The sequence below is a fragment of the Poromitra crassiceps genome (assembly GCF_964638095.1).
Source record: "Poromitra crassiceps genome assembly, chromosome: 11".
Lineage (NCBI taxonomy): Eukaryota > Metazoa > Chordata > Actinopteri > Beryciformes > Melamphaidae > Poromitra > Poromitra crassiceps.
This window is the reverse complement of record NC_139643.1, coordinates 42,634,426-42,659,425: the sequence shown is the minus strand read 5'-3', so window position 1 is coordinate 42,659,425 and position 25,000 is coordinate 42,634,426. Positions and strand designations below refer to the sequence as shown.

Below are 25,000 nucleotides of genomic sequence, written 5' to 3'. Positions count from 1 at the left end.
TTTGCACACAGTGGTTAGATATGATCCAAGTCTACAGTCGCCACATGGCACGCGCTACTTCACTGTCACTTAGGAGTCAGATGCAGCAAGTACACACCTGGGCATCTGTCCTGTTCCTGAAGGCATCAAAGATCTTCTTCACAGCCACGACTTCGCCTGTCTGTCTGTCGACTGCCTTCCATACGATGCCATAGGCCTGAAACAGACAGAATACAGTCATAACACTGCGCTACTTCAGGGCCAGGGTCGCAGAAGCACATTTTTTAGTTGTATTCAATTAAACATCTGTAATGGCTGGTGCCTACTTGATAATCCCAGTGACAGACCCGCACTCCCACAATCAGCCCTGTGGCATTTAGATGTGGTGGCTGGTGAATGGTCCTATTCACCTTACGCAGGCCCGCCCACTTGACCCATTGTATCGCGACTTCCTGTTCAAAACGCCGGCTGTTTTACCTGCTCAAACTAGTCTGACTCACCTGGTCAAACCTAGTTTAACTCGCATTTTGTGTCAGACTAGGTTTATGAGTCACAGGAAGTGTAAATACAATCGGAACCTCTGATTGTATTTACACTTCCTGTTAGTCTCTCAAGCCAGACGGTCTCTTCTGAATAAGGTGAATAGGCTATTTACGACAGAGTAGCCTGATGCCCTCTGGCTATCATTCTTATCAGTATTTGAAATCTGATTCGGGCTTCTGTGTGAATGCTCACTCTGGATTATGACACAAAGGACAACAACATAAAATCCTGTGTAGCCTACTAGTAAATGCTTGATAAAAAAAAAAATAATAATAATAATAATAATAATAATAATAATACATTAGATTTATATAGCGCTTTTCTAAATACTCAAAGTCGCTTTACACACAATAAAATCATTTAATAGATACAGAACATAAAATAACATAACAATAGTAATAACAATAAAACAGAGTATGTGATTTAAAAATGGATGAGTTGTGATGATGGAGGGGAGGATGATTAGCAGGTGAAGGCGAGTTTGAAGAGGTGGGTCTTGAGAGCCTGTTTGAAGGATGGTAGAGTGGTTGCCTGACGGATGTGGATGGGGAGGGCGTTCCAGAGGGAGGGTGCAGCAACTGAAAAGGCCCTGTCGCCCCAGGTCCGGAGCTTGGCCCTCGGGGTTATCAAGCTGTTAGTGTCATTAGATCACTTCAAACAAGTTGTGTGTGAAGGAAAAGCATCAAGAAAGTCAAAAGGCAGCAGGCTGCGGCAACAAGATAAGAAGTGCAAATAGAAAGTCAAATGGATGAAACGGTGAGGTGAAGGGAGGGTGAAGGCCAGTGAGCCAGGGCCAGCTGCCACATATCAACTCCCTGCTAAACAGGCACTGAAAAGGGACACCATGGCCTGTTGTTTAGTAGCTAGAGAGAGAGTGGTGTCAGTGGAGGACCAAAATGCGAGACTCATTAGCCAATGAACGGCCAGGAATGGGTCTCGCGCTACTTTTGCATGCTAAAATAAAGCTGATAATATAAATGTACAATTTGATTCAAGGGGGGAAAAACCCTTTCAGAGTACAACACAAACTGTCTATTCTTACTCTATCCTTACTTCCTGGAACTCTTGAGAGTAAAAAACTGGTCCATTGGAGTGAATGGAGATGTCGGGACTCTTCTATCTATACGGCTCTGGTTTACAGGTTGTTGTTGTTGTTGTTGTTGTTGTTTACAGGGTTAATACAATGAAGTCGCTATTTGCCCCTCTGATGGCTAAAAAATGAATAAACATACTTAAAAAAAATAAATACAATGAAGTCGGTCTTAAAACAAAAAACACTGTATATTCTAGATTAGAACGGTATCATCACATGCATCAATTACGGCTACTGTAAAACCACTTTATTACTTTCCAAATCTGCTGCACCCAGGAGCATTTGAGCTTCCTCAAAGCATCGCTGCACTACTAGCCTGCTTCCTTCAGGTGAAACCAGTCAGCTGGAAACAGGTTCAACAGCTGTGTAACATGAACCATGGGGTCTCTCTCCCTTCAGGTGAGGTTAGTGAGCCAGATAACATCACATGATGGCAGTACCAGGTTGCCACCTGGCCACTAACAGTGCGAACGAAGAAGCAATTTGCGGTCCTCTGTGGACAGCTAGTGTATGGAAAGCAATCAAATTATCTTCGGTCCACTGGCTACCATAGAAATATCCCAATGGAAATCAAAACAAAAGGTGTGGACTCTGACACTGCAAAGGGGGAAAACTGCCTGTCCTTTTACACAGCTCAGCGCAGAGAAAAGGCTTGTCCTGACTGTGAAAGTAAATAAACCTCTTGCTTACAACACTGGTGCTCAAGAGGATGTTAAGTCTGGAGAACTCAGGAATGTTTAAGTGGGAGCATTTATGAGTGGTAGCTAAACATTAGGCTAAGTACAAGGGTGCAGCAGAGAGTGATTATGAATTGTGTTATTTTGCCCTTGACAGCAAGTGAAACAACAGTGAAACTCTTGTTTGTTGTTTACTCATAAACTCATACATAAACCTAGGAGCCTTTTGTTAATCTGCTTCACGTTGATAATGAAATACTTACTAAAGTAAGTAGGCCTAATAACTAAAGTTATTAAAAATAATCAAGCAACAAAATTAGTTTTTATTCACTCACCCCTTTCCCAAGCCTCCTCTTGATTTCGTATTTCAGAGAAATGTGCTCCTCCACCTCGGAGACGTGTATTCTTTCACCCCTTTTGTACATTTTTAAACTCCGTTCATTTGCTCATAGTCACCTTGTCTGATAACTTCTGAAAGATACCATTAGAATATGAATGTCCTCGATCAAAGCAGTGACGCTGTTGCAGGCTGACTGACATGGGACCAGAACTGCAACGATACCCAGATGCAACACTGCAACTTGAAGTTAGACAAGCGTCGCTTTGCTAACTGATCAAGCAGTGTCGGTTCGAGCCGTCGGTTAGTTAAGTTCCATTTTAGTTTAAGCGTTACACTCTATCAAAGCCTTGCCGTTATTACAGAGGTGGAAGTCAGTGCTCACTGCTAGTTTGGTTACTCCCTGCCTGTTGTTGGCTGCTGCAGCAGAGCCATTGAGACTGGACGTGTTGTAATCGTTGGTCGTCATGGAGACGCGTACACCTGCCCTTAAAGCAACAGCAGGCAGGCAGGCAGAGGAAAACCATGTAATGATGATGACACATATAATTTAGATAACTACATTATCATTTCAACGTGACATAATATATGACAGTTTTGGTCATAAGTTTCATACACTTTCTCTAATAAAACATCTAAATCCATAAATCTGATCAGATGGGGGAGCCTGGGACAACATCTTATCAAATGGGGGTCCACAGTCTAATTTGTGTCAGTTTTAGAGGTCCTTAGCATGAAAGTCATTCTGTCAATAGTTTCAAATAATTTCTTAAGATGGGAAAATTCCAGCTTGTTCACACTATACAAGAAGTTGGAGGTAGATTTTTCAACTTTATTTCTAAAAAGGTGTTACATCATGCTTTCATTAAAATTCAAAACTATTATTTACAATGATAAATCTTAATAAATATGTTCTCCCTAATGGTTGTTGAGGGTTGAAACATATTTAGTAAGCAAAATCAGGAGGGGGTGTGTCCACCTTGCTTTTGCCCACTTAATGTGGCCAAACCCTCACTTCTACAGGAAATCTGAAATAGGCATATTAACTGAAAACTGTTAGTGAGAGAAAATTTACACAAAGAAGAGAATAACAAATCAACATTAACCATTCCTTCTACCACATTTTCCAATATACTGATTCATTTGAAGAGCAATGAAATTATCTTAAACTCCAGCTGCATATTATTATTAATATCCATTAACTGACAGACATTGTAGATTCAGCCTTTGTCAGCTCCCTTTACTCTACTGACAAACATTAATAGAAGTATACTACAGTGAAACAAATCTGGTGTGATACAGTAGAAAAGAAATGACTACACAGCCAAAAACCAAAAATGTAAATTTGACTCAAATCTTTTTTATGATTTTTGAGCCCCATCAGGTGGGGGGCACATTGTTTAGAAAAAAAACAACTATATACGTCTTTCTAATAATATAAAGGCTTTGGCTGACGCAACCTTTCATCTTGTGCAGACTTTGTCCAATATCATTTTGACATTACTTTTTTGTTGTTGTTCTGTGACACAATAATGTATAAAATTAGACCCTCTTTGATATTACAAAGTCAGAAGTAAACGTTTTTTTTTCCTTTCTTTCTCAAGGGTAGTGATGGACAGACGATGTAAAGGGTTTTGTCACTCAGGTTTGAGCACAAGCGGAGGCGGCCAGTGGAGCATCTCGCAGCACAGGAGGAGCCCACTGGGCAAGGCTGCAGGCAGCATGGACAGCTGCTCTGGTGTGGACATTGATGTGTCAGAAACAGTAGATTAAAGTGGGCTGTCCAGTTTGAATGGTACAAGTTATCAATCTAATGTGGACAGAGGAAAGAAGGGACTGGGGGGGGATATGGATTGGAATACCTGTCCAGATACACTCTACCACATCCCGAGGAAAAAAGGAGTGCGTTTCTTTTTTGAAACAGGTATTAAGAGTCAGAAGTCCAGACAGATGGAAAGATGTACGATGGAGGGATGCTTTAGGAGGAGTGGAGGAAGCGGTTGAAGGCATTGTAGGCCGACTCGAGGTCAAACAGCATCTGGCGCACCTGAGAATCATCCAGCTCGTCTGAGGCAGACATGCAGCTGAGGGTGGTCAACCTGGTGGGCAAACGATGAAGGGAAAACTGAGAATTACAGCAAACTCACTCAGTCTACATCCACGCGGTTAAGAACCATGGAGCCCAGTCACAATTTGTACAAGAACATGTTTTACAGTTTAGTGTAGGACCAGTGTTGGGCAGGATCAGTACCCTCTAACACTCAGAAAAGAGTTATGGTCCAGTGCTGGTCACCAAGCTTTACAATGTTGTCAAGGAAACCTGGCTGCTTTGGTGTCGATGTTTACAGCTGAATAAGTTCTATACTTGGATCTACTTTGTTCCTTGAAAGCTAGAACATGTACATTTTGTAGTGCAGATCTGCAGAACCTTTGCCTCCCCCTTCTGGCAGTGAAGAAACCTGCTACATTCAAGTGATGTTGAGAAAAATAGCTCCCGGCCGTTTCTTTTGCTCTTTGAAATCAGTGCGTTAGTTTGTGTGTTTGGAACTGCTTATGTGCATTGTTTAGGGGAATTACGGTATGCATTGTTTAGGCAGTGCAGAACCTAAAGAAACCAGCGTTAGGGAAATACAAATTGTGCTCGTACACCAGGTGGTACAGTAGGGGTCAGGCAAGCACCAGCCAACTGGAGGCTGGTGTGCTGCACATCCACACACCAGGAAGTAGCTTGATGATTTTCTAACTGTAGTGGCAAAGTCACCGCATCATTACATACATATTTTGTTCAGTGATTCTCTTAGTTGTAAAAACACTGGTGCTATAATTAATGTACTAGTGTTGTTGTGCATGCTATTATGACTCAATGAATTAAATATATAATATAACATCTTGTGTATGCTTAAATACTGTATGGATGGCTTGAAATACACACTGTAAACTGGGTGCCCTAGCGCAACTGACCAGAGGCTGACTTTGTCCTTCGCCTCTGAGTCCGGAGGCATGTTGCTCATTCTGTTCATGGTCTCCATCAGCTCTCTCAGGTCTGGTTGGATCTGGTGGTCCAGAGAAAAATGAAAATGTGTATCGAGTTAAGCAGGTTAATTAAGCAACCAGTATGACAAGTTAACCACTTGGCTGTCATAGGCATTTAATACTCATCCATTTACCTCATCCATGGCCCTGATCTCCAGTCTCAGCTTGTCCATCACAGTGATAAAGAGCTGAAGATTGGAGGGAAGACGGTCAGTGAGTGACGGATTATAATAAGCAATGCATGTTCAAAGTATTTTTGTGCTTACATTGTCAGCAACTGGAAATAGAGTTTGATTTCCATTATATTTCTTTCTGGTGGAGCTAGCATTTTAAACAGAACGACCCTGCGACATGGCAAGCATTGGCTCTGTTTGAGTCAAAGTTGGCAGTGGATGCGGTTGGCAATCCAGTAGCGACTCAAAGCTCTCTGTGTCTGAGCAGCGGATGAGCCAAAGTAAGTGAAATCACTTCGGCCACTTAGTGCTGGAACAGGACATACTAAATCATTCCATCAAAAAAGGGCTGCAACAACTTCTATGCTGGCACACGGCCCGAACAAAGCCCACTTTGCATTGACTTAAGGAGAGTGAGTGTTTAATATGATGGAGAGACGACATACAGAAACTATATCTGCAATGCAGCGGTTCAGGTTGCCCTTGTCATCCTTGATGGTGATTGGCCGATCCTCCTTAATCCTCTCCATGGCTAGTGGGCAGTCAAGCTAGGAGACAACATGGCATGTAATTAGACATAGCATTGTGTTTCTATTTAGTCATTGTACAAGCACAACATAGCAGCAGGTGTAAGTGACAATTCAAGTAATACCATCATTAACTTTATTTTTTCTTCTTTTTTTCCAATTTATATTTTTTTTATTTTCCATAATGCAAACAGGACATGACAAAGAGGAAAAGGGGGGGGGGGGGGGGGGTGTACAGAATATAAACAAAGATTCAGCAATTCAAAGTCTGTTTAAGAAATTCCAATGAGGATTCTTTCTAATAAAGCTCCAGGCTCCATAAAGATCCTGAGTCCTGTCTTCTTGGAGGAGTAGAGCTGCCATCATCATTAACTTTAAAAATGCGCTGGCTTATGCTATTTTTATTTATTTTGACCTCTGAGGCTATATTAGCTGGCCTCTATGAGGCTGTGGCTGAGACACCACAGACGTATTATAAAGTAACATTCAAGATTAAGAATATACGCATGACTCAATTTTGATAATAGAAAAAGAAGAAGATAGAACCATATAAATCCAAGATCACAAAAGGGGCCATATCACGTCAAATGGCTGATTATATCATCTGCACTCTAAACCAGGAACTCACTCTGTACTTCCTGCAGAAGTCATCGATGGAGCCCACATCAGATCCCTGGACCTGTTTGAAAGCAGCCTTATATTGAACCAAGAGTCTGGAACAGGAGGCAGTGTACCTGAAACAGACAAGTCGCACACATTACCAGAGGCATGCAAACAAAAACACATGTATCCACCACACACAACGCTTCTTTTTCTCAATCGCTCACACACAAAATACAAATTCAGCCAGGTATAACTTACTCAGTAGGTGTGACACAGTCTTTGATGTAGGCTTTCTCGAGGGCCTGAAGGGTCTTGACTACAGCAAACAACTCTGCCATGTTGTCATACCTTCAGAAACAGGGTTAACAATAAGGAGTTACAGTTGCATTATGAACCTCTGGGTTCCATTGTGTTCATATTAGTATGGCTGTTGGTGATGTCACGTACTTCTCTCGTTCTCTTGCATTTTTGTACAACTTCACTTCCTGAAAGAAGAGGCATAATTAGTGATGAAAGGCTTGCTAAGCCTGATATAAGAATATTGTATCAGAAGAAGAATATTAGAATATTAAATAAATCCTTTTCCTGCATACACTGGTATGGATATACTGTATGTAGATGCCTCCGGCCCGGCTGGTGCCGGCGGAGGTATAAAAATCCAGTCTGTCAAGACCTAGACTCACAAGTCAGCCTCTAAACGCTTTGCTCAACTAGAAACTGAGGACAATCTCCCATCAAATAATCTAACATTGCTTGGGACATCCATTTTCAATGTTTTAAAAAGCTCTCTCCATGTTAAAAAGTGATTCGCTACATTTCCAGTTTGTTTCACTATGGAGGATAATGGGGGAGAGCATAATTTCCGGTAAGGCATGTCCTTGACAAAATGTAATGTAGGTTCGTTAGCGGCTGTACTCGCCGCCATTCAAGCAACGATCTTGCATTTAGGTAGGTGGGGAGATCTCCAATTGTCTGGTATTGCAAGACTAGTCATGCCCTAATTAAAACACAAAAGAAGTTACATTTACCTCATATAACTCAGGTTTATTGGCTGGGGCTGTGGGGAAAAAGTATATGAAATGAATGAAATTGAATTGATTGTGTATAGAGTCTGTATGATCACTTGCAGACATCAGATATAGGTCTTACCTGCTCCTATCCCTCCAGTGACTGGTATTCCATGGAACATGGTGGCAGCCGGTGTATCAGAAGTTGATTGATTTGCAAAAAGCAAAACTCTGCAGAAAAATAGCATTGTGTTTTCGTGTGAGTTTTGATCACAATTGTTAAAAGGGAATCCATTCAACAGATTTCAAATGTTATTCTCGTGATTTTATAGCTTGGACTGTTCTGTCGTGATTTGTGAACAAGTTTCTCCCAAAGCCTGAAACAAGACTATCCTGTTGACATGTGTCAAATGCTGGAGCTGTCATTACCGTCATTTGGATGTTAAGAGGGAAAAACTCAGTTTCAGTTATTCCTCAATAATTTAAGAAGCATCTCAAAATGTTGAATCTTACTGACATCACAGATTATCTGTTTGGTTCCAGATGTGGGGGAGAGTTGTTCATGTTCATAATAATTTAACTGATAAACATTATAGGAATGTCGAAATTTATATGGTAACGTTACTGTTAGATTTCCCATATGAGGAAGGAAGACACACTGTTCACATTACTATTGATCAACATACAGGAGTGCCCACGCTAGCTAACTAGCTCAACACGTGAACCCAACAGAGGATTTAAAACGCAAAGCAAAATACAACAACGTGGCTACTCCAAAGAAAAAATTATAACCCTGAATAATTGACGTTAAGTGGTGAAACAGTGCCTAACCGTGTTGTTGTGCTGTAACAAGCTAGCTTGTAGGAAGCTAGCGAAGCTAGTATGTTAGCACTTCCTTTATGATTTATTACCGGGGGACACATACTCATTGATACACAATAAACAAAGTATGTGTGATCATTACTGTGCCGTGGTAACTGGTACGACACACTAACGTCAACTTACAGGTGTTTCGATATCATTGTTTAATCAACAAAATTAAGACATTTCACTCACCCCTTCGCCTTCGGCAAACTGTAGTGACGTCGATGTAAACACACCCTTCTGCAAGGACCCACACACGTCAAAATATTAGGTGTCCGACGCGCCACACTTAAAATGGGAAAAAATGGACTATTGTAAGATGATTATCGACGTATAAAATACACGCGCCTTCTTTTTCCATTCCAGCCACACATCAGATTTTGATCGACAGCTTGTGGTAAATCGTTTGCCAGGTTTGACCACTTTTTGGTTGCTTCTGCGTCTTTGTGCAGTCAGACGTCATCTGGCAATCCTATGGGCAACCCGTGTTCAGGCGCGCGCCAGACAAACGAACACAAGACAGCTGAATCAAAAGGTAAAATACCGGTAAATCAAATAAACCCTCTAATTAAGTATTCGCTATTCGCTTGTCACTGGAAATATTTCTTGTGGCAGTGTATGCGGGCAGCTTACGTTATGTGACATTACTAATTGTTTTAGGCACAGCCAAACAGAAGCTTTCATTAATTACAAAATAGCTAGGCTCAGCGCGAGACTCATGACTGATGAGTCTCGCGTTGAGGCTACAAAATAGCTAGTTTAACATTCCCGTTTAGCCAACTGCAACTGGTAACCAAAGAATGTTGTGTCAAGCTAACAGTAAAGGAAAACCAATGTTTGTTTGTTACACTGCAGTTGCTACCCATCAGTCCCTCTTTATATGTGCAATTTGAAACAGTGTAACATTGCATGACACCCTCCCGCCTTCTTCACAAGGATTTATTTTGGTATTCCAGTTCTTCTCTAGTCTCCACCATGAAGACCTCCAAACCAGCAGCACAGGCCTCTGCTCAGGAGGAGTGTGGTGTTTGGTTGGACACTGTGCAACTGAAAGGAAAGGCCAAACAGGTAATTATAGAAATAGCTTTTAAGTACTTATGACTCACAGTCACAGTGGCTTGTTAGAAAACATGAGCACTTATATTACTATTAGCAAGCAAGCTGCTTCAATTCATCTGTAACCCCCTTACCCCCCTTGTAATTACAGTTTTGTCACAATATAACATTACTTCTCAGTTGATGAACTCTGCGCATGTTCTGTTCCAGAAGCGACTCGCCCGTCCGATTTCTAAATTACTGAACCCCTTGGCTGAACGTGGAGGATACAGTTTGGCTGTGGCACTGAACTTCACTCAGACCAAAATTCAAATGCCAAAGACCAAACAGAGCTCCATATCCACCTTCTTTGCACCTCAATGCAAAGGTAAGTGGCTCCAACTATACAGCCAACAAGTTATAGAAACATATTAGGGGTATTGTCTTTAATGACATCAGTCATAAGCTGGCAAAGTTGCAGTGGACTGTTGACTTGCTTGAATGTATAAAATGCCCACAGTCCTTTTCTTTTGGAAACATTTATTTTCCTATACCTCCCACAAACAGTTCTCAACAAGATATCTACATCTGAAGAACCAAGTACAGATCCAGTAGACTCCTCCTCTTCATCATCTACCTCTACCACATGTGCCTCAACCACATCTACACCTGCAGTATCTGGGACCAAACGAAAACGAGATACGGATCCTGAGGTGTGTGACTTGTTGTATAACACAGAGGAGCATCATGTCAAGACTGCTCACATTTATTTAGGGGGAGAGGGTGCAGGACACAAGTGGGAAATTGAAAATGTGACTGAGAGTGAAGCACCGGCCTGGCAGGAGCACTATGAGGCAAGCCATAAATCTTGGATAAACAGAGACCATGAATCTGAAGAGGAGCAGTCTGAGGAGGAGATGATTCTGCCGGAGAGAAAGAGGGGGCGTACTGAGACCTCCTCACTAGCAGCTGATACTCACCATCTTGGAGAAGGCTGCAGTCAGGAGCCATCAATTGCCTGTAGCAGCCCTCCATACAGTCAAGAGTTAAATGACCCTAGTGAGATGAAGCGATATGACTGCATTACCCACGATTCTGAGAGTGAATTTTACCTGACTCACCAGAAACTATCTACAGCAAAGACTGTCAGTGACTCTGGGCCAGCTTTCCTTGAAAGTCTGCAAAGTGAGGAGGGCTTTGCACTCTGGATGGGTGGGGAAGAGAGAACCTCCACTCAGAAATCCTTCAAACACCTTCATTCATCTCAGACGGACGATGAGAAAGAAAACGGCGGGTCTTCCAAATCCCCAAACAAGCGTTCATCTCTCTCTCCTCTCAGACCGCTTTCAAATCGTAAATGGACAGAACCAAACATGGCATTGTCTCAAAAACATATTCCAGAGCAGCTGTGGAAAAAGGCTGAGGAAGAGAGCCTCCATTCACAGCACAAATGGACAAAACCAAATGTCTCTCCTCTAAAGAAGAATAAGCCACAACAACCCAGCAGGGAGGTTGAGGAGGACAGTCTGGCCATGTTGTTCACCCAGGACTCTGAAGGCTTCAGGGTGATTGCACACCGCGGCCTAGAAGCCAGGAGTCCACTTAAAGATCACACTAACTTCAGCGTGGGGGTGGTGAAGAGAACCTGTGCTGAACAATCCTCAGTGGAGGATGAGGAAGAGGAGATGCTCTTTACTCAAGACTCTCAGGGAAATATGGTGATCAAACACTGAGAGGGCTTATCTTTTGTTCTGTAATGCACTGACTGAACAACCTGGCAGTGTTGTGTGGAGAGTTACCAGCAAATGTTCTTTAGTACATGATTTGAGTTGTTTGTTTTAATGTCTATTATTCTAAATAAGTCTCCTTTTTTCTTTTTGCATACATAATCTTTCCTCTTCCACTTTGTCAATGCTTGAAATCTTAACTGAATTAAAATTAAATTTGTTTTGGAAGACACTAAACATAGAACAATGTCAACCTGACTGAAAAACAGGTTTTGCTACTTTGACATTGAAAACATTGGTGCTAATTAATCTCTCATCTTTTTTCTTTTTCTATTTTGTTCCTTTATTTTGTCTCCAAGCCTTCTGACTTTTTTTTTTTATTCTTTTCCTCTGTCGTTCCAAGTTGGAGCCTGTTTTTTATGTATATATTTTTTTGTCTTAATCACCATGGCACTGAAAAGGCCCTCAGGGTGCAACTGTCTTGTGTGTAATAACACGCTGTGGCAACAAACAAGTACTGGAGGTTTTGATTTTATTTGAAAAAAAAATGGTACAGTTACATCTTACTTTTCGTGTGTATTAAATGTTGTGAAAAGCACTAGTGGTGTACACTATCTTCCCCGCCCCCTGCTGGTGCCCTGAAGCACTACGTCTTAATACAAAATATAGTGATCTACACAGGAATAAAGAAAGACAATAGGATTATGGTATTTAGGCAGGGGTCAAGTGTGCATCTTAAGTTTCCCTTAACATCAATTTGCATTCCAGCAATTTAAGGCATACAAACACAGTGCTTGGAACTTGATTTCTAATTATCTTCTGAGAGCCAAGTATTTAGTTTACTACTTTGATCGGTTCATCTAACCTTAACGTCTCCCTCAGCACAACCTACCTTCTTGTTGCTGATCCATGATGTACATATTATGCACTAGCAACACAGTGACATCTTGTCTGCTGTTAATGCAGTTTACAGTATAGTAGAAAAACAATGTTGCATAAACTCCACTCAGTGATGGATAAAGTAACTAAGATACTGTTAATTATTACTTAGAAAAAGAAAAACATATATTGTACTGTAATATGCTACTGCACTTATGACTCAAAATAAGGCTTGTATGTTTGGCCACCAAATGTTCTACATGTATGTTACATGATCCCTAGCCTATTCTGTAATGTCCAACTGCAGTTGTCTCTCCAATTTGCTGTAACACTGACACAATGAAACATGACATTGAACAGTACAGTCATATTAAAATACAAGTCCCTTTCAGGTGATCTAGAAACATTCAGAGAAAATATTTGAGGATAAAGATAAGACCTTACCAGACTGTTGATTATGTAACGATAGGTATACATTCTTACATGCCGTAAATGCCCTTATTGCTATGGCACAGAAATGTAAGACAAGCTAATAAGTATGTGTTGTTTGAGGTGCTCATTTTGCATACACAAGATATCCCTTTTATTCCCAATGAATGCACCTTCTCATATTGCATGATTTGTCTTTAGTACCTTTGAAGCAGCCTTGCTGTACTGCAGGTTGAGAAGATCAGCTCCAGGCAATTACTGACAGGGTCATTACAATCAACAGTTTCAAAGTGCTAGCTAGAGAAACATCTCATGAAGCTACAAATACGCCTACAAAAAACTCGCCAATAGTGATGTTTCCGTGCCTGTCTATAAGATCCTTTTTATATCTTTGAAATACAATGAGAGCGGAGCGGCAGCGAGATATTTGAACTGAAGACCACAATGACGATGATGATGATGGTGACAAAGCAGCAATCAGCCAGCCATCTCTGTGGGCTCTGTCACCAGTTTGGAGCCATCCCAAAGAGTCTTGAACTGCTCTGGGACTGGAAACTCTCTCTGTAGAACAACAAGATATTATGCAGTATGAACAACTACATGCAATATGTGGAAAATTCAACAAACCTTGATTTAACACATTCAGACTAGGGATGTAACGGTGTAACCGTGATCAAATTCCTTACGATAACCGTACCGTTTCAAATTTTCATTATCATTAAAACCGTGGTACCGTCATTACCGTTGTACCATGATTACAGTGGTTTGAAAAACATGGTAAATACTGTACATCATCAACCAAAGTTGGCAACAGTCTCCCAGATGCAAACGTGCAGCCTTGGAGAAATGATTTCAGTGAGTGTATCAATCCTTTTTGGGTCTAAATTTTCAATATAAAACGTAAAATGATTTCAGTGAGTCTGTCAGTACTTTTTGTACATTTTCAGCAATTCTTTACGGATATCGTGATAATACGATAACCGTGATAATTTTGGTCACGATAATCGTGATGTGAAATTTTCATACCGTTACATCTCTAATTCAGGCAAGCAGATGGACTAAACTCTCTAGCTCACACTTCAGTATCTGAGACACTCACATAGTCGTCGTCTCCTTCAGGAATCATGATGTTCATCTCGGAGCTCTTGGCACTGACGATGTCACAGCAGAGAGAGTCTTTACTCAGGTAGACCTGGCAGCCCTCTGTCTTGTTGATGGAAATGGTGGGCACCATACCCAACGCCTGTAGAAAGAAAACAACCAATTATTTTTGGCATCTGCTATATATTTACAATACATTTCCTTTTTTTAGCATTTAGCTGGCACTGGCATTCAAAGTAACATAATGTTGATGTAACCATAAAATAGACTTAGATTCCCAGATTGTGCAAAGCTTAGAGCCATAGCACCTTGATAATAGACAGTGTTGTAGCCTGCGTCGAGTCTCCAGTGTTCGAGTCCAAGTCACCAAAGAAGAGTCTGAGACAAGTCCCCATTACCTGAGTCCAATTCTGGAGTTACTGAACATGAGCGTGAATCCACATGTAGGTGAGTCCAGGACTCAGACTCGACTCGGGTACTACAACACTTACGGTATAATAGATGTAACCCTGTGACTCTACAGAGAGGTGCTAGCTAAGTGATGAGGGCTGCAGCTAAATGGTAGACCCCCCCCCCTAGCAGGATAGGAACATTTTCAATGTAGAGTAAGTAGGGGAGAGCGCATGTGAAATGTATTTTAGAGAGATTAGTTTCCTTTTATATGAGGATGGATTGTGTAATGCAGGGCGAGTAAGCAAAGGTGGGAGCGTTTGGGCGGGGATGTAAATATTATTCACTGATTGGCTTGTACTTTTTAGACCAAACAAGTTTGAACTTGGTGACAAATTGAATGTGAGTTAAAGCAGAGGCCATGGAGCCTTGTCACTTATATCCCTGATATAAAATGTACATAATTGACATTAAATGAGAACCTGTGTACCTTTTGAAGACATCACATGACCTTCTTGGAGATATTTTTGCTCACCTGTAACTGGATGGCCTTAGAGTTGATGATCTCCACAATACCAACCACATTCTCGAACACCAGACCCAGCTTCTTACAGTTGTCTGGGGACAGTGAAAGAAGAAATTATACATTTAATCTTAAAGGCAGAATATGTTCACCTCATCAACTTCATGTTTGCAGGTAACTCACCTATGATGATGGAGTTGATTTTGCCCTTGACCTGCACAGTGGAGGTGTTGCAGCCGTAGATGTAGACCACTTGTTTCAGCTCGGTCTCATCAATCACCAGGTCATGTTTCTGCTCAAAGTTCTCCTGCACCATGCAGCCAATAAGAGAATAGGTTCAGTCAATGACCTCTGACATGACGTGACCTTAGTAGTGGGTTAAAATTTCAAATAGCTAGAGGTTAAGGATTGCACTAAGTATGAATAACTACCAATGGGAAACAGGGCTGATAAATACCATGAACTGCCGAGTCTTCCCATAATCACAACCAGTTATTTTATTAAGCATTATTAATTGCGTGCATTCATTAGCAAATATTTCTATGTCAACATACTTGTCTTAACAAAATACACCGGTGGTTTGATATGAACATGTGAATATTGTATTGATAGGAACACTAAAGTTTCAAGAAAATATTAGTTTCCTAATTAATATGCAAATGTATGCAGCAAGGTGCTCCAAAATCGAATCAGATCATCTCCTCTATAGGGGAAACCTGTGGTGTAAATAGGACGTTTCTATCATGTATTTCTTCTTGAGTTATTGTTCACAAGGATGACAAGTCTGCACCACAATGACATAAAAGTTATAAAGGACAAGATTTACAAAAAGCATCTGTCGTGTCAACCCTACAGATCTGTAATTATTCGTCTTTATTTAACCACCACATGTAAGCTGAGGCTTTCTTTCCTCCTAATCCTCCAAAGTGGATGTAAACACTCAACGTACCACCCTCCATTTCTTGCCCTCCAGCTCCAGCACAGGGGGCTTCTTCTGGGGTTCAGCTCTGGCTGCGCCCCCGGCCCCGGGAATCCTGCTCTTAGCCGGTGACGAGTGGGCAGCGCCCCCCTGGGAGCGCAGGGTCGGGTTCTTATGGCTCTTCTTGTCATCCGATACATGCTTCAGACCTACAGATGACAAAAAAAAAATCAATCTATGTTTCAAAAACCATAAAACAACATTAAAAACACAAAGAGCAATTTAAAAGGCAAAAGGGCAATAAAATAATAAAAGGCATAAGACACACAAGGAAAAGAAAGGCAACTCTCATACAAAAAGCCTCTAGGAATAAAGATGTTTTAAGGCACGATTTAAAAACAGGAAGTGTAGGGGGCAGTCTAACATGCAGAGGCAACTCGTTCCAGAGTTTGGGGGCTACAACTGCAAAGGCGCGATCTACCCTGTGCTTCAACCTTGACCTTGGGACAGCCAGAAGCAACTGGTGAGCGGACCTGAGTGACCTTAATGGGTTGTGTGGTTGTGAAAGGTTAGAGAGATAGCTAGCCCATTTAATGATTTGTAGGCAAATGTTAAAATCATATATAATCAATCTAAAATGTACAGGGAGCCAGTGGAGGGAGGCCAATACATGGGAAATGTGCTCTCGCTTGCGTGTTCTTGTTAAAAGACGAGTTGCAACATTCTGGACCAACTGCAAGCGTGAGAAGGAGGCCTGGCTAACACCAACATAATGGGCATTAGAGTAGTCAAGTCAGGATGCGATAAAAGCAGGTGTAACACTTTAAATATCACTAAAATATAAAAAGGAATTGATCTTAGATAACAGTCTCAGCTGAAACGAGCTAGATTTCATCACTCTGAGTTTATCGGTTTGTTCAATTTAAAATCACTGTCCATTATCACACCCAGATTGTTGTGCGTTTAACATAGGTTCCAGGGAACACAGGTCAATGAGGGACACCCCTCAAAGTTTGAAAAGTTTAAGGCCATCCAAGCTTTGATGTCGTTGAGACGATCCAACAATGGTTTTAAAGAGTTTGCCTCTTTCCGTTTCAATGGCAGGTCAATTTGTGTGTCATTTGCATAACTGTGGAACGAGATGCCATATTTTCAAAGAATGGACCCTAAGGGCAGCAAGGGGGGGGGAAAGGATTGGTCCGAGAATAGAACCCTGAGGTACTCCACAAGGGAGAGGCACTGAGGAGGATAGAGTCACCAAGGCTGACAGGAAAACGTCTTTCAGACAGGTAAGACCTGAACCACTCCCGAGCAGTACCTTTAATGCCAAGCTCCAGGCGAGAGATGAATGCTGCTGTGAGATCTAAAAGCAGAATGGCGGAATCTCCGGAGTCAGTAGCTAATAAAAGATTGTTTAACACTGTGCAGATTCTGTGCGCTAAAGGGCTTTAAAATCAGACTGGAACACCTCAAGAATGCCATGTATGTCTAAAAAAAGATTGCAATTTTATGAGTACAACTTTCTCAGATTTTTGTTGTTTGGGTTTGGAGATTGGTCTAAAATTGGAGAAGACTGACGTGTCCAAATTTTATTTTAATTTTATTTTGTATTAATGGTTGCACGACTGCATGCTTAACGTTAGCTAGTAACACCTGAAGCGAGACAGGTACCGGTAATCATAATTATTTGGATGCTTGGACCATTAGTCTCACAAATCTCTTTAAAAAGGCAAGGGGGGACAACAGTGATTGGTCCAATAAGCTATTTGCTGTTGCCAATAGGACTTGTGTGTATTGGATCATTCTCATTTAATTAGTTTACATCACTTGGGCCATTGCTGCAAGTCACCTCGACCTTGAGAATTCAATTAAAACGTCCCCCACATCCAGATCAACGTTGCACACATTCATAACGTGAAGATTGAACATGCCTGTTTATATAACATTGGGTTTACTGTTAAAATAGGAACAAGCTGTGCACTCTACGCTCTTGTCACAATATTCATCAACTGCTGAGGTTTCACGAGGCTGCGGGAGGCTCTGCGGTCGGTCGGCCACCTTTAGTGATGTCCATGCCCTGGTTGAGCTGGGTGAAGAGGGCCGATTGCTGGGCCGCCGTGCCGTCCGCCTGAGGGTAAGAGCCATCGTCTGAGAAGACCGGAGGGGGGCCGGGGGGAGGAGGTGGCGGAGGGAGGGGGGGAGCACTGGGGACAGTGGGGGCGGAGTCAAAGAGAGACTGAGGAGCAATGGGGCCCTGGGGGATGAGAGAGAGAGAGACAGAGACACATGTTAAGATACTATAGCATGTTGGAAGATGAAAGAAGATGAAGTGGGCCTGCCCTTTTTGTGCAGTGGAAGGAGAGGAGATGGTTTAACTCAAAGTCAAATGTACCAAAACCAGTATAGTACCAAACCTCTCCAGCAGGGGGATGTATTAGACAGCAAATATCTGATAGCTTTGTTTGGTGGGCTCTGGGCGTCTCATTTTGAATCTATGGTCTGAATACATGTGGATGGCAAACACTTTTCATTGTCAGGTCTGCAAGTTTTCACTCAAAAATAATTGATGGCAGGGTGTCGGTGATCCTTTTATCAGCAGAAAATATTTTCGAGCTTTCCTTTTACTACTGCAGTCCTCTCTGATTTACACCAGAGTGTCAACCAAGCTTTGGTTTAACTGATGAGCCGTGTACAGTAAAACTGCACAGCCTCCGATCAACAACTGCAACTGACTGAGGAGAAGCAGACACACACTCCCACACACTCGCTGTCCGAAGACGCCACAACTGTTAATACAGCTGCCGTGGACAGTCAGACACACACACACACACACACACACACACACACCTATCACAGAAGTTCAGGAGGTTGAACTGTCACATTACGTTAGAGTACTGAGACTACTTTGACCTCTGAGGCACATGTGTCGTACATATCATCGCTGAACAACACTGCGGCCTGTTACCAAACAGCTCAGCACATACCACTGGATTAGAAGTGATGGGGAAGCTGAAGTGTGTGTGTGTGTGTGTGTGTGTGTATGTGTGTGTGTGTGTGTGTGTGTGTGTGTGTGTGTGTGCGTGTGTATGTATGTGTGTGTGCGGGGGGGGGTTGTAAAAACGTCTGACTGCTTCTTTGTGTTCATGGCAGCTTGTGTTTTAAACATGTTTGTGTGAGGCGGAGTTAGGAAGTGAATGTTTTTTTCTGACGGCACGTTTTGCCTACTTGATTTGAGTTTTAGTTGCACTTTGCACTTTTCGGGGGCAATTTTATACATACATTCGCATTAGATATTGGCAGACAAATAATTTGTACTACTAATATTTGTTTAATTCTAAATCGTAATTTGGTACTGCTTCAGGCTATTTGGTTGTTTTCTGAGGAAAAGCCAATTCTCACCCAGAACACACTAGAAAAACTTCCCTGGTCATAGGCTCCCAAAACGTGTCTATGGTGGCCCACAGAGGACAGTACACATGTGAATATTTCATAACAAAAGAAGAAGAAGAAGAACATGGTGAAATGCAAAATGAGTCTTCCTGATTATGGGAAGCAATTTCACCCTCATTTTTTATTTCACTGACATTTTATCAAAATTCACATTCTGTATGAGCTAATATGAATGGAAGTGTGTGTGTGTGTGTGTGTGTGTGTGTGTGTGTGTGTGTGTGTGTGTGTGAGTGTGTGTGTGTGTGTGTGTGTGTGTGTGAGTGTGTGTGAGTGTGTGTGTGTAAAGCCACATCCATATGTCATACTGTGTGAGTGTGAGTAAGTAAGCGTGTCACTAAACCCTTATCTGAACAGCAGCTGACGGCTTAGTTAAAGGGGGACAAGCCCTGTAGTTTAAGTTACCGTTACAGGGTGTGTGTGTGTGTGTGTGTGTGTGTGTGTGTGTGTACACAGGCAGGCCCTTTGTCGGGGTTCCTCTGTGAAGAAAACCTCCATTCAAGTCCACCCTGAGGACCACCTGTTAGTGCCACACACTCCAGCCCCGCTACACACACTTCAGCTCTGTCGTCTGACAGCAGGGGCAACAGCTGACACACACAGCTCCTGCAGGCTCTCAAGTTTCTCCACACACACTAGCATACAGAGAAGAACCCGCGCACACACACACACACACACACACACACACACACACACACACACACACACACACACACACACACACACACAGACACACACACACACACACACACACACACAGTTGTTGAATGTTGACCTCAATTCAATCTCATCGTTTAAAGATAAAAGTCGCCCTGAAATTCCTTTTTAGGTTTTATTTTGACAGTTCATGCCAAATAAAATGTTTTATATTTACTGTATATCAAAATCTCATTACTTTGAGTTCCTGGAAAACCAAAACCATGTCAGTCAGATTTGTTTTGAACAATTCCACCCCTCCCATCAAATGGGTTTACATTTTTGAATAATCTCTCTCTGTGTTATGTCCCGACTTAATATCTCCACAGGACATAAATCACATTAAGGAATCAAAACCCTCTCAAAAAGCGGTTTCATTGTGACTTCCATGTTCTAGTTGTAAACGGCTTCCTCACTTTCAAACTTGATTTCTTTTCCAGTTGAGAAGGAAGAAGATCAAGAGATGGAGGGGAAAAACACACTTTAGATTAGACTCCACCAGAGCAATCTAGTAAGAGAGTGGCGTCAGCGGAGGACCAAAATGTGTGACTCAGTAGCCAATGAACAGCCAGGAAGGGGTCTCGCGCTACTTTTGAATGCTAAAATAAAGCTGATAATGTACAATTTGATTCTTTAAATGTCTGACCCTTTCAAAGTACATCACAAACTGTCCATTTTGCTGCAACTCGACAGCGCTGCTTAATCCAGAACCTCTCTTCTATACACATGGCTCTGGACTCCACTACTGCCATAGTAGCTCAACAGTGACTGTTGAGCGCTATGGATCGGCTCAGTCTGGCCAACAGTGATGGGTTGCACCTGGCTGCTTCCTGTGAGAGACAGGCCATCGCTGCCAACATGCAGCGAGTGCTCACTCAACCTTCCCTGGATAAAAGAACATCCCTTCTGCCTAACAAGAGGAAAGGATCTGGTTTTGACCCATTCTAATCTAACATAATATAATCTAACATAATTTAATCTAATCTAATCTAATCTAATCCTAATCTATTTTCTGAGATTTGAGTGAGAGTGTCGAGGAGTGAAGAGTCCCTTAGCACGTCCATAAACAGAAGTGTGTGTAGGAGTGATGGAGAGTGTTTGTGAGCTCCACATTGCTCAATGGATAACCGCAGGGAGCGGGCAGTCACTGGGGAGCTCCTCATTCATTCATTCATTCATTCATTCATTCATTCAGACTTTCTAGCCCGGTTTATGTAACCAGCTGCTCTCCTTCACTGAAAATGGAAGTGTGCGCACAGTAGGAGTTCATCTGAATCCCGTTATAGAAATATCGAGGCTTGCGAACGGAAATGAAACGAAAACACAGCAGAGAGAAGAAGAAGAAAAGTTATAAGTTATGTAAGTTATATAAGTTATAGAAGTTATACCAATTTCGTGCTTGAAGATAAATACATTGTGAGCTTTTAGAGGAGAAGAGGGGCTGAGGAATGTTGTCACTGAATGCTTTCTGGAGGGGAAACGCTCTTCACACTATGATGACATTAACGTCCTTTTTCTTAAATATTGTTGCATGATATGATGTACTGTGTGTGCCTCTGTGTATATACTGTGTGTGTGTGTGTGTGCGTACGTCCGTGTGTGTCAATACGCAGCTATACTCACAGCCATACTCCAGGCCAGGCCGGTGGTGTGGTGCTGTTTGATGAAGTTCTGCATCTCGGTCCAGACTGACAGGTAGGAGCGCACCCACTCCACATGGCGTCTGTCACTGTGAGGAAGAGGAGGGAGGAGGAAGGGCAGAGCGAGAGAGGAGGGAAGGAGGGAGGATGGATTGGAACAGATGGATATGTACAGATTAAACAAAGAGAGAGACAAGTGTTTGAAATGGAGATCATTTGTCAGAGGATAGTGCTCAAAATCAAATTGTCGATATGATGTGAATTACTTTCTGTCACAATATATTCTGTATTGTGCCACTTCAATTAAATACTAGCACCACCCAAGCATTTTACAGAGGTTAACAAAAGACAACCTGTTCCTTCACAGCCTGGGTGAACCCAGCCTCCACGTGACCTCCATGTACTATCAGTCACCAAAAACGTACGCTCCAGACATAGTCTGTGACGTCACGTTGAAGGCTGGCTTCACCCAGGCTACTAGCTACCAGGCTACTTCCTTCAACTTTTTGATTCAATGTCCTCACGTTTTCCTAATCACCAGAGTAAATTCAAAAGAGCATTTTTTTAACGATACAAAATCTTAGTATCACCATGATTGTCCATACTGTTCATTGTGAGGTACTTCCACAGTCATGTTAAACCTTATTAGACATAATAGTACCTTTCCTTAAAGTCCTTCAGCACTCTGTTGGTGTAGAAGGTGGCAGCATCATTCATCTCCTTCACATAGGGACCCGGCTTCTGAGTCTGACCCAGAGAGAGGGAGGGAGAGAGAGAGAGAAAATAAAATGTTATATATATATATATATATACCGTGTATATATATATATATATATATATATATATATATATATATATATATATATATATATATATATATATACTCATCTCACCAACCACTGTGAGGTAAAACCTTCTTCATACAGAACATTGGAAAATGATCTGGCTATCTGCCTTCGTTTCGAAGAATAAGCAGAATTAGGGCACACATAGTATTAGTGACATTATTAACTTCAACAGGTTTGAATGATAAGTCCTGTGGGGGGAAACTGCCCTGCCGACAGGCTGGTTTTACACAGAGCAGACACAGATCCAGGCTTTGTTATTTAAGATGTCAAGTGGACGGGCTTTCATCCTCATCCAAATGATATTTCCCTCCATATTTAAAAGAAGAGATTCTGGGAGTGATGGAAAACAGACTGGAGGGAGGAGAGATAGAGGGGGAAGATGCATGAGGTAAATCAGCTTATTTATAGTTTGTGTGTCTATTTGTACGCAAGGTTATCATAGCTTTGCATTTCCTGTTAGTTTTATTTCATTTTGATTTGAATTTCTGTTTAATTTTACCTCGGGTTTTCTGGTTTTAGTATGTTTGTTTTTTTTACTTTTCAGAAATGTTTAGTTTCAGATTTTATTTAGTTGAAATTCACTCTGAGATTTAGTATTTAAGTGGCTGGGCCAGTAGACTTTGGATGACTTTAGATGGACATAATATGCATTCATTACAGGACCATTCTCTCTTCGCTTACAGGTTGGAAATGGTACAAAAATAAGAACTGCACTTAAATCATTTGATGATCTAAAACAACAACATGATTTACGTGTGTGTGTGTGTGTGTGTGTGTGTGTGTGTGTGTGTGTGTGTGTGTGTGTGTGTGTGTGTGTGTGTGTGTGTGTGTGTGTTACTCCTCACCACAGCCACCCAGCCCAGAGCAGGGATGCTCTCGCTGACGGCGGACAGGTGGTTGAAGAGGCTGCTGCCGCGGTGTCGCTCTCTGAAGCTCTGGATCTCCTGGATGTGATCGGACATCGGCTTCAGCAGGTCCGTCAGCTCCAACTGGGGGGTGTGGGGTGAAGAGAGAAAGAGGGGAGGAGGGGAGGGAAGGTGCAGGGTGGAGACGACACAGGAGACAAGACAGGTAAGAGAGGGGAGGGAGATGGGGAGACAGGTGTGGAGGAGGAGGGTTAGCAGACTTAAAACGTTGGATAAATACCAAAAAGCCTTGACCGCTAGGAAACCATGCTGGACACATTCCTAGCCATCGCTTTATCAAAACACTGCCGCAACTTTCACATGCAGCAGAATCCTCTCCTATAATCAATCTTAAGCACCTCGCTGCAGTTTCCCCCTGTCCAGCTGCAGCCTGCCCGCCCTCGCTGCCAGTCAACTACAGGACAGTAGCTAATTTTATTAGCAGCATGGAGGCTTTTTCCATTGGAACTTCCAGATCTCAGCTATGGCTGCTCTTCCATTCCCAGCTCCCTCCCTCCCTCCCTCCCTCTTTCCTTCCCTCCCTCCCTCTTTCCTTCCCTCCCTCCCTCCCTCCCTCTTTCCTTCCCTCCTCCCTCCCTCTCTCCCCTCTCCTACAAACATTCCTCGGTTCATTGGGAGATCCCTCTGTCCTTGTAAGGCATACCGCTCCTCCAGTGTTTACAGTTTACCTATCACACACACACACACACACACACGTATGCGTACGCATATACACAGGGACACAATGTTTCCTTGGTAAATTGCCGACTACAGTCTTCTTATTTTGGTCTGCAGCTAACCGCTTGCCATGTGAGACAGCTATGAAATTATGACTTTCTTTTGTTGATGGATTTAAAGAATGTTCTGCTCCTGAAGTAGCCTAGCTCATTTGATTAGAAGCATTAAGAGAAACTATTATCGTTATATGTGTGCGTGCGTGTGAGTGTGTGTGTGTGTGTGTGTGTGTGTGTGTGTGTGTGTGTGTGTGTGTGTGTGCGTGCGTGCGTGCGTGCGTGTGTTTCTGTGCCGGATTTCAAAATGCAGGGTGGCAGAGGCAGAGTAGGGTGGGCTGCCCACCCCATCCTGCATTTCAGAAATTTGCATATGTGGTCGCAGCTATGGCGAATTTTCGCGCTTGTTTTAATGATATTATGTGTGTGGTTTGGATGTCGGTGAAAGACGGATAAAGCACTGTGTATATATGGGAATACAGGGATGTGTACTGGCACACATGTTTGCATGTGCGTTCCTAAGCATGCATGCAGGAGCGATAAGAACAGAAGTACACTCTTCCCTTTTCCTAACAGCAGATTCTTCCCCCAAATCAGACGCACATGATCTCCATAAGCCCAGATAGACGTCCCATTCACTGCTCCTCCGGCCGCTTTGACTCTCACTAGTCCTGCTAGTATCTGTCTGTCTACCCACCACATATTATGCTTTGAAGCGAGATCTCCCCGTGCACGAAACAGATGGTTGCGAGGTCAGACGTGGAAAAATAAACGAGCATAATATGATGCGATTGTTCCGTCTCCCTCCTGAGACACAGAGGAATTTAATGTATCTGAGAATGTCACGTATCTACATCCAGAGCGACCATATCTCTCCCTGTAGGCTTGACTAAA

At 42.3% G+C, this 25,000-nt stretch overlaps 4 protein-coding genes across 4 annotated transcripts in view; 1 reads left to right on the top strand and 3 right to left on the bottom strand.

Moving 5' to 3' along the window:
• The window catches only part of mapk15 (mitogen-activated protein kinase 15), a gene marked incomplete at both ends in the record, with an annotated part of 11,376 nt that extends 8,659 nt beyond the window's left edge, over positions 1–2,717 (bottom strand). Inside the window, 2 exons of the mRNA XM_083646033.1 lie at positions 98–196; positions 2,628–2,717. Of these exons, the coding sequence (XP_083502159.1) occupies positions 98–196; positions 2,628–2,717 (189 nt within the window). The remainder of the gene's footprint in view (positions 1–97; positions 197–2,627) is intronic.
• Positions 2,718–4,536: 1,819 nt separating this feature from the next.
• vps28 (VPS28 subunit of ESCRT-I) lies at positions 4,537–9,054 on the bottom strand. The gene is made up of 10 exons (XM_083646135.1): positions 9,029–9,054; positions 8,115–8,203; positions 7,994–8,022; positions 7,413–7,450; positions 7,224–7,313; positions 6,991–7,096; positions 6,282–6,383; positions 5,797–5,850; positions 5,591–5,682; positions 4,537–4,728 (listed from the first exon to the last, which is right to left on the bottom strand). Exons 2-10 carry the CDS (start codon positions 8,152–8,154, stop codon positions 4,608–4,610), a joined length of 672 nt encoding a protein of 223 aa, XP_083502261.1. The 5' UTR covers positions 8,155–8,203; positions 9,029–9,054; the 3' UTR covers positions 4,537–4,607.
• A 757-nt stretch (positions 9,055–9,811) lies between these two features.
• On the top strand, positions 9,812–11,604 carry aunip (aurora kinase A and ninein interacting protein; the record flags this gene model as incomplete). The annotated part of the gene is made up of 3 exons (XM_083646032.1): positions 9,812–9,904; positions 10,103–10,259; positions 10,547–11,604. The coding sequence occupies 3 exons, from the start codon at positions 9,812–9,814 to the stop codon at positions 11,602–11,604; spliced, it is 1,308 nt and encodes a 435-aa protein (XP_083502158.1).
• A 550-nt stretch (positions 11,605–12,154) lies between these two features.
• The window catches only part of cap2 (cyclase associated actin cytoskeleton regulatory protein 2), a 27,736-nt gene continuing 14,890 nt past the window's right edge, over positions 12,155–25,000 (bottom strand). Inside the window, exons 5-13 of the mRNA XM_083646894.1 lie at positions 23,316–23,459; positions 22,284–22,369; positions 21,606–21,711; positions 17,898–18,093; positions 15,870–16,048; positions 15,104–15,227; positions 14,933–15,015; positions 14,006–14,149; positions 12,155–13,467 (exon numbers count right to left, since the gene is read on the bottom strand). Of these exons, the coding sequence (XP_083503020.1) occupies positions 13,384–13,467; positions 14,006–14,149; positions 14,933–15,015; positions 15,104–15,227; positions 15,870–16,048; positions 17,898–18,093; positions 21,606–21,711; positions 22,284–22,369; positions 23,316–23,459 (1,146 nt within the window). The 3' untranslated portion in view covers positions 12,155–13,383. The remainder of the gene's footprint in view (positions 13,468–14,005; positions 14,150–14,932; positions 15,016–15,103; positions 15,228–15,869; positions 16,049–17,897; positions 18,094–21,605; positions 21,712–22,283; positions 22,370–23,315; positions 23,460–25,000) is intronic.

Bases quoted from the DNA above. Each gene is read 5' to 3' on its own strand.
- vps28 (XM_083646135.1), bottom strand. From the start codon at position 8,154: ATGTTCCATGGAATACCAGTCACTGGAGGGATAGGAGCAG. The intron at 7,314-7,412 runs GTACGTGACATC...CTGTTTCTGAAG, and splicing joins AATGCAAGAGAACGAGAGAA to GTATGACAACATGGCAGAGT. The intron at 7,097-7,223 runs GTAAGTTATACC...TGTCTGTTTCAG, and splicing joins GACTGTGTCACACCTACTGA to GTACACTGCCTCCTGTTCCA.